This window comes from Sceloporus undulatus, chromosome 3, assembly GCF_019175285.1.
Source record: "Sceloporus undulatus isolate JIND9_A2432 ecotype Alabama chromosome 3, SceUnd_v1.1, whole genome shotgun sequence".
NCBI classification, from domain to species: domain Eukaryota; kingdom Metazoa; phylum Chordata; class Lepidosauria; order Squamata; family Phrynosomatidae; genus Sceloporus; species Sceloporus undulatus.
Genome location: NC_056524.1, coordinates 144,973,707 through 144,987,104, shown reverse-complemented (window position 1 = coordinate 144,987,104; position 13,398 = coordinate 144,973,707). Strand labels below are relative to the sequence as shown.

Sequence of the window (13,398 nt, the reverse complement as noted above, 5' to 3'; positions counted from 1 at the left end):
GGAGACCTGATGTTGGACCGTGGGTCAGTTAATCTTTTCTGTGGCAGTTCCCTCACGCTTTATCAGGGCCTTAGTACCCACTTTAACACTGTCCCCCACCCCAGATAACCCAATGGGGACTGCTTTGTCCTCAGCCGGACCAATCAACTGCATTGATGGACTCCATCTACTTATGTTAGATATTACTGCAAGCACAGGGGTAAGTGCGCTGTTGACTTTCTCAATAGCTTTCACCGGAGAGCCAATTTCTGATGGGTCTAGTTCTCTCATCTGGGTCCAAGTGGGTGTAATAGCGTCCTCTGATTTTGCACTGGAGGTCTTAACACTGAGATAATCTTTTAGAACCAAGTTGTTTGACATAGGGTTTAGTTCCACAATTACATGATGTTGGGTAGTGTACACTTTATCATTCTGAAGCTGTGTGTCCATCTTAGGGCAGTTGGTTTCACCCATGTCTGGAACTCTTATATATTGCCGAGAAGGGGTATAGATTGTTGGCTTTAGAATGGAAGTCTTGTCACTAGTAGAGGCATCAGAGATAGATTTAATTCCTTTGATGTCAAGTTAGACTATGTTTCTTCTTATTCTGAGACTCTAGGTCATTTCTTTCCTTAGTCATGAACCAAGGTGTTTCTATATGGGTTTTCTTATGTACGTTTGTTTCTTCTTTCCTTGCTGTCAAATGATCTTTTAAGAGATCAATATATCATCTTGTACTTCGCAGGATACAAGCGTAGAAGGAATTTAAGAGGTTAATTTCTTCTGGTTCTAAAGGTTCCATTAGCCCCTCTCTTGGTGCTGCAAACCATCCTTTACTTGGGTTATATTACATTGGTTTTTGTCAATAGGAGGTTGTTTCTCAATAATATCAGTGGTATCTAAAAAGTCAAGATCAATTAAATTGATACTGTGAATTTCTGTTGCTTGTGGATTTACAGCATGTTCTGATGTACTAGTGGTAGAGGTGGAGCACAGTTCTCAAATATTCTTACCAGAGGAACTCCGATATTCAGAGAGTACATCCTTATATCTGTATAACTATTTCGGCTATACTCTCTTTGGCAAATGTTACCACTGCCTGGGCCCGAATGCCATTAAAATATAGGTATTCTAAAAATATCAGATCACCCAACGCAAGAGCTCCTGGAATGGCAGATTGTAGGAAATGTAACAGATGTAATTTGCGCAGGAGTTGTGGTATAAATCCAATTTGTTTGGGGAAATTAAACACTAGCCTTTGTCTATTCAGAACTAGTTTCCAGTTACAGTCTACAAAACTTCTAACCTGTAAGGGCCCAAATTTCGGTTGAACATGGGCCTGTGACTCTGCGATTTGGACAGTTGCAATTTCAAAAACTTGTGTAATGGCCCTCTCTGCATTTTCAAAGAGATGTTTACATCTCTCAGAGTTGGATCCCTCATGTACTGAAGGCTTAATCCTAATGTCAGGGTCTTTCTGTGCTGGTCTTTTGTCCAGTAATTTGAAAAGTTTCTGGAACTGCATCTTTCTATAGTGAGTTTATTTCAGATTTTTAATGTTCTTACTCTTTTTACTGTTTTTCTTAGAAGCAGTATTCCTTTTGGAAACTTTTTTACCACATACCTTATTTCAAACCATAGTAGCAGTAGTAGTAGTAGTTCTGTTGGTACATGTTGTACTATCTGTATTCTCTTTGTCTTCATTCAACCAATGCTTTTTGCAGATAGCCACAAGAATTGTTAAAAGTTTATTAGATCTTAGTTACACCATCATTACTGTCTGGAAACTGGTTTGATAATTCCAGCTCAGGATCCCCCAGAAGTTTATTGTTATTGGGAGGTTGCACTGAAGGTGTTGGTGTCAAAATCTCAGCACAGGACAGTTCGGTGGCCAAATTAGTAGTTCCAGGCTCCTCCTTAAAATTATTAAGATTTCCTTTAAGGTTCAAGGATCAGTCCAAACTAGATGTAATAGGACATTGCTCCTTATTTCTCACTCCTTGTTCATTAGTCTCTTCTGGAAAAAACAGTGATTTTTGTTTAATTTGTTTTATTTATATACCGCTATTCCAAAGATCATAGCGGTGAACAGCAAGTAAGCTAATTAGCAAGTAAGCTAATTTGCCCCCAACAGTCTGGGTACTCATTTTAGCGACCTCGGAAGGATGCAAGCCTGAGTTGAGCTTGGGCCCTTTTGCTGCTCTTGAACTCGCAACCTTACGGTCTTGAGTAAATGGCTGCAGTATAGGCATTTAACCACTGCGCCACCAGGGCTCCTTTGTACTCTCTTCTGCCTTAAAGGGAATTTTGAGGACAATGGCAAGAGTCCTAAGGTTTTATATCCCCTTCTGGTCACCATTCTGACATCTGTGCCCCCCACTCGCTTGTCTTGTTTCCGCCCGGGAGCAGTTGATGTTGGGGTCTTTGTAGGCCCTTGGCGTCCACGTTCCACACTCGCTCCTCCTTGCCGCTGCCGCTGCCCTCCCACTTCTGCCTCAGGTGCTAGAGCTGGGGAAGATGGTGGGTGGGCAAGGCCAGAGGCCTCCACTGGCGATCTCCCTCTGTGTGCCGCTGCCGATGAGGGTGGTAGTGGAAGAAGCTGGAGTTTATAGCCCCTGTCAGGTGAGCTCCCGCTGCTGCCTCTGGTGTTGGAGCTGGGGAAGATGGTGGGTGGGTGAGGCCAGAGGCCTCCACTGGCATTCTCCTTCCGCGTTGCTGCCAAGGCGGGTGGTGGTGGAAGAGGTTGGGCTTTATAATCCCCGTCAGGCGCACTCCCAGTGCTGCCTCAGGTGCTGGAGCTGGGGAAGTTTGTATAATCTTTGTTTCTGATTCTTCTGTCACCTGGGATTGCCATATATATATAATCCAAGGTTAATTTTTCTCAACCATAGTTATTTGTGGTATATTATGTTCTAATTCTTTGTTGGCTTGAATCATAAAGTCTCATATGATTTTTAGTCATAATTTTCAACAACTTTTTGAGGCTTAGGTTTCCAACAATTGTTTGCAGATAATAAATCATAATTTTTGCATGTATTCCTCTTGCACTTTTATCTTTGATCATGTCATGAAAGGACAGGCCCAACACCATCGGGTCTGAAGAAGAAGAGCCCTCCCTCCTTGCCAACTGTCATCTTCTGGCCTGGAGGGAGTGAAAGGACAGGCCCAATGCCATCGGGCCTGGCCTCGATTAAGAAGAAGAGCCCCCCCTCCCCAGTCTATCTGCCGTGGTCCAGGTCTCAGAGGGAGAGAACTGCTGGACCTGATCTTCTTCCCCACTACCATTCCCTTCTCCTTTGTGATGTGTCTTTTCGGATTGTAAGCCTGAGGGCAAGGAACCGTCTAATTAAAATAATAATTGTAAGCTGCTCTGAGAGCCTTTAGGGCTGAAGGGCAGGGTATAAATACCTTAAATAAATAATAATAAATACATTTCTTACATTCAGTCTGCATGATCTAGTTGCATGAACTGATAAGGCGATTAACAGTTTCCTCTTTTACATTTACATAGATAATATTTACTACTTCAGTTTTTGGCCTTAATGCAACTTGTTTGAAGTGCCTGTTCTTGGGATGCAAACTCTTCAGATTTTCCCCCCCATTGTTTTGTTCTTTAACCGTGTCCATATTTACCACTTTTCAGCTTTTCTTTCTCTGCTTTTAATGTACTGACCATGTAGTAGTTTGTTTTGCCAGGCTTCAGGGCATTTTTGTTATTATTTTCTTTCTTTCTTTTTTTTTTTTTTTGCATCAGTATTGCATTCCAAAAATCTTTAAGCTTGGGACAATCCAACCACATGTATTCAAAGGAGCCTATTATTATTTTCTTTCTATGCACACATTTTGTTTCTTCATTGTTCAATATATTCTCTATATATACATCTACCAGCCTTTTACCTAGCTTTCTTTGAGATATTTATTTAATAATCCTTTATTCTACACTTGTAGGAACCCCTGGCTACCAATAGTACATTATAAATATATTACATGATAAATATGTACGTTGTGGTTTGGTGTTATAATCTCCTGGGTTTTTCTATTTATGACATCTACTGTATAAATTATTGTATAGACAGTTTACTCAAAAAATTGACCCCAAAACTGGGTTGATTTACTCAAGGATGAATGTTAGCACTGTAATTTAACTCTTACCAAAAAGGAAACCTTCCCCTTCTCTGAGTAGACCGACAAAAGGCGAGAGCTTAGTCCATCCCTGAAGTACCTAAAAGAAGCACGGATCCCTCTACTCTCTTCACGGCAGCACTACTTCTGACCTTTTTGAATGCATGAGAGGGAAAATGGTACTGGTGGCAGCTCTTTGACTATTCCCCTCAAAAGAATGGGTTCATTGATGGTGGTCTCACTTGGGAGCTGTATGTGACTACTACTGGGGTTCTCTCATGGTCACGTACAGCTTCCAACTGGGACATCTCAGGTATATCATTAATGAACTACAACCCATTCTCGGCAATAATGCCACTCTTTCAAGGGCTCTTGGTGGCAGACCTTTACTCACCTACAGGCATCCTCTAAACAGGTACTCACCTACAGGAGGACACACAACACAGATGGGAAAGCAGGTGGGGACACAGATGGGGACTAAGCTTTGCCACAAACCGAGATGCTAACTCTGCCCACACCTTTATTTATTAATATTTATTTATTTATTTATTTATCCAGGAAATGTAATCACAAGACCTAATGGCATCATCCACAATATTAGGGGGACTAAGCTTTGCCACAAACCAAGATGCCAACTCTGCCCACACATTTATTGATTAATATTTATTTATTTATCCAGGAAATGTCATCACAAGACCTAATGACATCATCCACAATATTAGGGGGACCTTCATATGCTCATCCTACAATGTGATTTATAACCTACTATGTCATCAATGCCAGTCAGCACTCTACATTGGGCAAACTGGCCAGTCCCTGGGCCAGAGGAGGAAAGGAAATAAATCAGACATTAGGAATACACAAAAACCAATGGCAGAACATTTCAGTCTCTCTGGGCATTCCATCTCAGACCTTAGAACAGTGGTCCCTGATCAAAAGAATTACAGAGGTAGATTGGAAAGAGAAACAGCAGAATTGGAATTCATCCATAAATTACAGTCCCTCAGCAATGGATTGAACTGAGATAATGGCTTTCTGGCTCACTACACACATTTCAACACTATCTGATCCCTTCCTCCGGGAGCATCCTACATTCACCTATTCTCCCCACCTACAGGCTAGTTTCCAAAGGCAAACTGGTCTTGCCTCTTCATTTCCATACATATTGGCCAGTTCACAATGTCTTTGTTCACTAATGCCCATACTTAAAACTGGATCCACACATAAAGGATTTTGAATTTGAATTGACATTCTCACATACCAATGGCATATATATGTCTGTCCTTGTTTTCACTCCACTAAATACATCTGAGGAAGTAGATTGAAGTCTACAAAAGTTCATGCTGCCAACTTCTTTATTTCAGTTAATCTCAAGTTGCTACAAGATCTCTCTACATACTGATTCTACAGACTATCATGGCTATATCTTTGAATTTTGCTCAAATGGAGTTATGCAGGCATCATATTGAGATATGTATTTTGGTGTTCTAGTTAGGCATTGTTTTAGTATCTCCTAAACTTCTAAAAAAAAATTCTTTACAGTTGATATTTTTCTTTTAGCTTCATATTAATTTCTTCATTTTCCAACTTTCCATCCTTTTTTTTAAAAAAGTACTGGCATCTTACCAAGTTTAAACTGGAGTTTTCCTTTTTGGTTTTTTCATATTTTTTAAAAATCAATCTCATACTCTAGATTTCTTGTAATGGTTGCTGCTAGACTAAGAATTGGTTTATACAGTGGGCCCTTCCATTATGCAGGGGATCCATTCCGGACCCTCCCCTCCCAAATAAGGGAAAAAACCACATATGCTCTAGTCCCACTGAAAACAATGGGGTCCGTTCCACTCATGCCACAAATGTGCATGCCATTGTTTTTCCCACCGCACAGTTTCAACCATGTTTTGTGCAAGTTTTAAGTTTGGCAATTTCTGTAATTCAATTAGTTTCTAAATTTTCTTTCAATATCACTTCATTTTCTAAATTTCCAATAATAGCTTGGTTTTCAGTTAGGTTGTCCTTGATCACATTCACTGCTCTGTTCACTGCTTTGTTATATTATAGTCTGGGGACTTTTCTTTCCAGGTGATTTTCTTTTGGTGATATTGATCTGATGGGTTTCCTTTATAATAGCATTCCATTATTACTGTTTTTGACGGCTGTCCATTTCTTCCACTGTGCTTGGCCTTCCAGTGCCCTCTTGTCCTGAGTTCTGTATAGTTGAATCTCTGGAGGGTATGCAGACAGCATCAAATGACACCATCACTTGATACACCATTGAGTGACACCCCACACTTGTAGTGGCAGTGCAGGAGTTCCTCAGGTGAGGAAGGAAGGAGGGAGGGACCCAATTCAGGGGAGAGGGAAAGGCATGCATTGCTGCTGCCACCACCTCTCACCTGCAACCACCCTCTTTTTCTCCCCTGCTCTCCCTGGGCACAAGCAGGGTTCTCCAAAGTGAACTTTGCTATGCACTGCTGCCACCACCACATTCCTTCTCCTCACCTGGCCAGCCACACTTATATCCTTCTTTCTTCTTTGTGGTCTCTGTGCCTCACACAATAGCGTTTTGTGCCTGTACAGAGAATCCATTCGGAAGCTGAAGAGCTGAGCAGATTGGCAGGATGCCCCATCCACTCCCATGTACTGAGCATGTGCAGTCCCGCCAATCTAGCTCCACCTTCAGTTCTCTTTCATCCACCACAAGAGAAACACCTCCTTCGGATTGCTCTGAGTTGAGTAGACATCTCATGTATGGTAGATTGTGATCCTTTTTCTTTTTATTTCTTTTTCTTTATCGAGTATTTGCCCTTTTGCAGAACTTTGAAGAGAGTATTTTCTTTTCTTTTAGCCCGGACAGGCTCCTAGCTTCTAGGCCTCTTATGGCCTCCAAATCTTTATTTAAACTCTGTAGTGATTGTGATTGTAAGGTTCCCCTCTCCAATGGACATTCTAAATGCCTTTTTTTGTTTAGGTGAGGGTCATATTACTGACTGGTGCTCTCATTGTTGGGCTTTTACTGCTGTAACCCTTCGCAACAGAGCACAGTGTTTGAAACCTTTTTGTTGGGAACACTCTCTTTCTGTAGCTGAAAAATCATCCTCTCAAACTGATCTTTTGGTTCAAATTCCCATTTCCAAGCTTCCTAGGATTTCTAAGATCTCTAAGCCCTCGACATTGACACCAGGCTCGATGTCGACACCGAAGGCCTCACAGCCTGTTGATTCTGCCTCAACATCGAGGCCATTGACATCGACTGCAAAACAGACTGCTTCTTCGGTGTCACAGTCACCATCTACTGTGCACTCTGGTGCATTGCAGGAGGTGTCCTCTGCCCCTCAGGCAAGGCAGCCCCAGAAATCTATAATAGAGGCCCAATGTCTCTACTGACCTTGATGTCGAGAGATCTAAAAAGACACACAAATCCAAGGCTACTGCTCTCTTGCTTCTTCAGCCTCGTTGTCTGTCTCAACACTGCAACAGCAGCACTGATGCCAGTTTTCACACCAACACCGGCTTTACAACCCCCCTATCTTGGTTATTATTACACACTTGACATCGGGGGCTTGACCCCAGTATCGCTGAGTACTACATTGTTTTTGGCATTGACACTTGCTCCTTCTGTGCCACCAACAGACTCTCCTCTTTACATCGGTTCCGTTGCAGATATTTGCATCACCGGTTCGGACATACAGGTTATCCTTCTCACCTCTACCCCCTTGACACTGGGATATGTTTCCTGCCAGGTCTCACAGGTTTCCAACACCATCTAGAAACCAAGTTGAGCTGTCAGCTTCATCTTCCAGGCACTACTATCAAGATTCACCATATCTCGGCATCATATATTGCTCGATACAGAGCAAAGGATTATTGGAGAGAGCACCTTTCTTCTTATAGGTCCTACTCTCCATCTTACAGAGATTGATACCACTACAGGGAACCCTGCTATGATTCCCCCTCTCGATATCAACCTCACTCTTGTTTTCCGAGGCATCCGGACTATGATGCTACCAGGGTCCCTTCTCCTCCTCATTGTACTATGGCCACAGTCTCCCGACCTCCACACTCACCTGCTCATTCTATGCTAGCTGCTCAGATCCCGATGTCGACATTGATAATGACACTGATCCCAGCTGTCATTCCAATTGTTTCTTCCATGACAGTAGAGCAGCCTATGCCTCCTCCAGCTGTTTCATAGGTGCCTCAACTTGAAACACTTGCTCCTTTGCCACAGTCTATTGAGGAATCTGCTTATGACACAGAGATGTCACCAACCTTTCCATCTCCTGTCATAGCATCTCCACAGGAAGAGATTGAAGATACTACACCTCAGTCTCCTACTGAAGATATCCAACTCTTTTCAGATGTGATCCAGAGGCTGGCATGAGCTATAGGACTCCAAGTTGATGTGGCCCCTAAGCCACTGAGAGACCCTGTCTTCAGTATGGTTGAGGCCACTGGTGGCACAATTGTTAAATGCATGTACTGCAGCCACTCTCTCAAAACCATAAAGTTGCGAGTTCAATAGCAGCAAAAGGGCTCAAGCTCGAATCAGGCTTGGATCCTTCTGAGGTCACTAAAATGAGTACCCAGATTGTTGGGGGTAATTAGCTTACAGTTGTAAACAGGCTAGGGAGCTCTTTACAGAGACCTTTGTGTTCAAGGTCTCTGGTCCCCTTCAGGGAGGGAGATGCACATCCACGCCCTGGAACTCCTGGCTGTCATCAAAGCCTTTTGGGCTTTCGAACATCATCTCCTCCACAGGGTTGGTCCAGGTGATAACAGACAATGTGACAACTGTTTGTTATATTATATAGCCTCCACTTCCTATATGCCTTCCCCCACTTCCATTGGTGGCAAGAGTTGTGGTCAAAAGGACCAGAGACAGAGCCAACGCAATTCTGCTGGCTGCTTATTGGTCCAGGAAACCCTGGTTTGCCCTCCTACTCCACCTGTCCAGGGGGCAATACCTCACACTTCTGAATTGGCCGAATCTTCTCTCCCACTTCAACGGTGCAGTCCTTCACCCAGACCTGCTCAGTCTCCACATGACAACGTGAAGGATCCAGCCTTCACCTCTCCTGAACTTATCAGGGTCCTGTCAGCTTCCAGAAAGGACTCCACTAAGCTGTCTTATTCTTACAAATGGAAATGCTTCTGTGTCTTTGCTGAGGCTAGAGCTGAACCGTCCTTACCTGTTCAACTTTTGACGGCCTTGCACTTCCTGCTTCAGAGCCGAACCGTCGTCACCTGTTCAACTTTTGACGGCCTTGCACTTCCTTCTTCACCTACATGACTAGGGGCTAGCCTTCTCATCCCTCAAAGTATCCTTGTTAGCTATTGTAGCCAACCAGCCCTCTGGCTCACCATCTGCTAGGCTCTTCACCTCTCCTATCTTAAAAAGGTTCTTCAAAGGTCTACACCACCTTTACCCTCCACTGCCTCTGCTGGCTCCTGTGTAGTCACTCTCCTTGGTGCTTACACACCTCATTAGGCCTCCCTTTGAACCTTTAGGGTCGGCTTCCTTGAGGTTGCTGACACTAAAAGTGGCATTCCTTGTGGCCATCACATCGGCCAGAAGGTCATCTGAACTGACTGCATTGTGCTTGGATGAGCCCTTCCTGATTTTCCACAAGGAGAAAGTGATCCTCAGGCCGGACATTTCCTTTCTACCTAAGGTGGTATCCCCTTTCCATCTCTCTCAGGAAATTGTGCTACCCACCTTCTATCCAGACCCTTATACACCTCTGAAGAAGACTATGCATACACTTGATGTTCACCATGCTTTGGCATTTTATGTTCGACGTTCTTCTGAGTTCAGGTTGACCAACAAGTTGCTTGTTTGTTAATGGTGGACCTAGGAAAGGCCACCCTGTTTCCTCTCAAAGGTTTGCATCACAGTGGTTCCTGTCCTACCTCTTGGGCAAGTTACAGATGGTGTCGCTTGGGGACAGTTGTTCGGCCAAGAGGGAGCTCAAATCGGGTGTCCCTCAGGGCACGATTCTGTCCCCAATGCTATTTAACATTTACATGAAGCTGCTGGGTGAGATCATATGGAGTTGGGTAGATACCTTGATCTTCGCCTCTACCAGGAAATGGTCTGTCCATGACAGGGCGGAGATGTTAGTAACCTCCACCCACGGACTTTCCATGTCCGTGCAGAAAACCATATCGAGTGTATTACCAGCAGAATGCGTTGGCCCCGTGACTAATTGAGACAGGCCCATGGCAGCCATGGTATCCATGAACTCCTGAGCCACACCTGTTGGACTTTGGCTGGTCGCGAAGGGGACTTTGAGGTTCCCCAGGACAAGAAGCCTGGGGGACTCCAGTATCAGCTCCGAGACCAGCTGTGTCAGCTCGGCCGGGGAGTCTGTTAGCGCACGGGGTGGCCGATAAACCAACAGAATCCCCAGACTGTCTCTAGCCTTCAGGGTCAGGTAAATACACTCGATATAAGTAGTCTGCCGGACATGGTTCCTGGCTAAGGAAATGGTGGTCTTATGGTTCAAGGCAACACCCCCCCGCCCACCTAACCTGGACTGGTCCTTAACTGAGTACCCGGCAGGGAGGGCCTGAGCCCACACAGCTTCCCCTTCAGGCCCAAGCCAGCAGGTCATGTACGATGTGGGTCTTGTTTTTAATGGACCTGGCATTGCACAGGAGCAGAGACAGGGTTTGTGGTACGGTTGGATTGACCCTCAGATCTCTTCGGTTAGGAGAGTGGCTGGAAGGAGAGATAGATATTAAGCACAGATGACCACTTGAACAACCACAGTTACAAGTAAACAACCTGTTCATCCTTTGGCCTCTTTCTAGTGATATTCTCCAAAGCAAGTAGAGCCCCACTTGTACTCAGGGTTCATGACATCCTCTGGATTGCCCCCATGGGCCTCACCTTCCTCTTCTGCCTCATCCTGTTAACCCCCAAGCCAGGGTGGCTTGGTGCAGTGCTACACCTTGGTAACCTATTTTCTCTGTCCCCCATCTTGCCTTCTGAAATGATGAAATGCTAAAAGGGGACAGAGAAAAGGCAGAATTACTCAACACCTTCATTGCTTCAATCTTCTCAGAAAAGGCAAAGGGTGCGCAACCTGAGGATAATGGAGCAGAGGACAGAACAGGGAAATTTCAGCACAGAATAAGAGATAGTACAGGAATACCTGGGTAATCTAAATGAATATAACTCTTCCAGGACCAGATGCACTGTATCCAAGGGTGTTAAAAGAACTGGAAAATGTAATATCAGAGCCATTGGCAACAATCTTTGAGAACTCCTGGAGAACAGGAGAAGTCCCAACAGACTGGAGGAGGACAAATGTTGTCCCCATCTTAAAAATAAATAAATAAATAAATAAAATAAAAAAGGGGGGGGAGAAGAGGATCCCAACAGTTATTGTCCAGTTAGTCTGACATCAATACCAGGAAAATTCTAGAGCAGATCATTAAACAGATAGTCTGTGAACATGTACAAGCCAATTCCATAATCACAAAAATGTTTCAGAGAAACAAGTCATGCCTGACAAATCAAATCTCTTTTTTGATAAAATTACCAGCTTGGTAGATGAAGGGAATGCTGTGGATATAGTATAACTTGATTTCAGTAAGGCCTTTGACAGAGTTCCCCATGACATTCTTGCAAACAAGATAGTGAAATATGGGCTAGACAATGTAACTGTTCCATGGATTTGTAATTGGTTGACCGACCGAACCCAAAGGGTCCTCAACAATGGCTCCTTTTCATCCTGGGTAGAAGTGACCAGCGGGGTGCCACAGGGTTCTGTTCTGGGCCCAATGCTATTCAACATCTTTATCAATGACTTGGATGACAGAATTGGGGGCATACTTATCAAATTTGCAGATGACACCAAATTAGGAGTAGCAGCTAATACCCCAGAGGACAGGTTCAAAATTCAAAATGACCTTAATAGATTAGAAAGCTGGGCCAAAGCTAACAAAATCAATTTCAACTCTTAGGGTGGGAAATTAAATGCACAGATACAGGATGGACGACACCTGGCTGAATGAGACTACATGTGAAATGGACCTGGGAGTCCAAGTGGACCACAAATTGAACATGAGTCAACAATGCGATTCGGCAGCTAACAAGGCCAATCCGATTTTAGGCTGCATCAATAGTGTCTAGATCAAGGGAAATAATAGTACGACTCTATCCTGTTCTAGTCAGGCACCACCTGGAATATTGTGTCCAGTTCTGGGCCATGTGTTGGGGATGCTTTGATTGAGATTTCCTGCATGGCAGGGGTTTGGACTGGATGACTCTTGCAGTGTCTTCCAACTCTATGATTCTATGAAACACCCATAAAATTCAGTGAACAGGCAGAGATTCATGTCATAATTACAGCTTGTCTAGAACATCTGTAATGTGGCTATATCAAAGGTAGTAACCCCAGGTGCTATTATAATATTGCTATATGTATTTTACAGTATACTATACATTCCTATAGTTAGAATATTCCCAGATCTGACTGTTTTTCAGTGCCTGTCATCCTGTGCTGAAGAATAATTTTCTGTTTTCCTCTTTATGCCTAGGAGCAGTATATGTTTTGCTATGAAATAGCACTTGAAACCCTGAAGAACATTCAGAGCATGAATTCCCAGCAACGGCAGTAATGACACCACTCCTTGAGACTCACCTTATTACTTGCAATTTCATTCCATCAAGATACCCAAGGGTCAATGGGAAGTGCTATATAAATGGAATTGTGTTATATTTCAGTATCTAACAAACACTGATTTCTAAAGGACTACCTAGGCAAAGTAGGCACAATAGGTGCTGAAAGAAAGTAGCTATAAAAATGTATGCTTATAAGTGAATTCACTTCTACTAGTTTTTGTAACATATTTTTGCCCCAAAGATTAACAGGGATGAATGACTATGTAGACAAGTGCATGGCAATCAAAAGGAATTTGTGTTCATTCACAAGCCTTTAAGCTGCATAAAACCTTGTTTTCCTGAAGAGGAAAGTGGTGATCTTGTATTTTGAATAGTTATGATGTTTTCCTATATAAAAATTAATATCTGGAAGGAACTTCTGGTTGAGCAACTACCACGTTGGTGCTTTCATAAGCAATTTTTCATAAGCTTTACAATATCATATCACTTAGTTCCAACTAAGTGTTAGAAAAGAAATCTGGACTACCTATCTTTGGTCTCCTTCATTACAATCATGTATTGAGGAGACATTTGTAAGGATGACTTAGCAGACAGGCAGGAGAATACTTAAGCTTGCTAAAGATTCTCCCCACCTAGGACTGCAAGATTCAGTCTGGTTTTGG

At 43.3% G+C, this 13,398-nt stretch overlaps 1 protein-coding gene across 1 annotated transcript in view; it reads left to right on the top strand.

The window, feature by feature from the left end:
* Nucleotides 1–13,079, top strand: part of PTPN20 (protein tyrosine phosphatase non-receptor type 20) — a 58,413-nt gene extending 45,334 nt beyond the window's left edge. Inside the window, 1 exon segment of the mRNA XM_042458436.1 lies at nucleotides 12,652–13,079. Within this exon segment, the coding sequence (XP_042314370.1) occupies nucleotides 12,652–12,732 (81 nt within the window). The 3' untranslated portion in view covers nucleotides 12,733–13,079.
* Nucleotides 13,080–13,398: the final 319 nt, after the last annotated feature.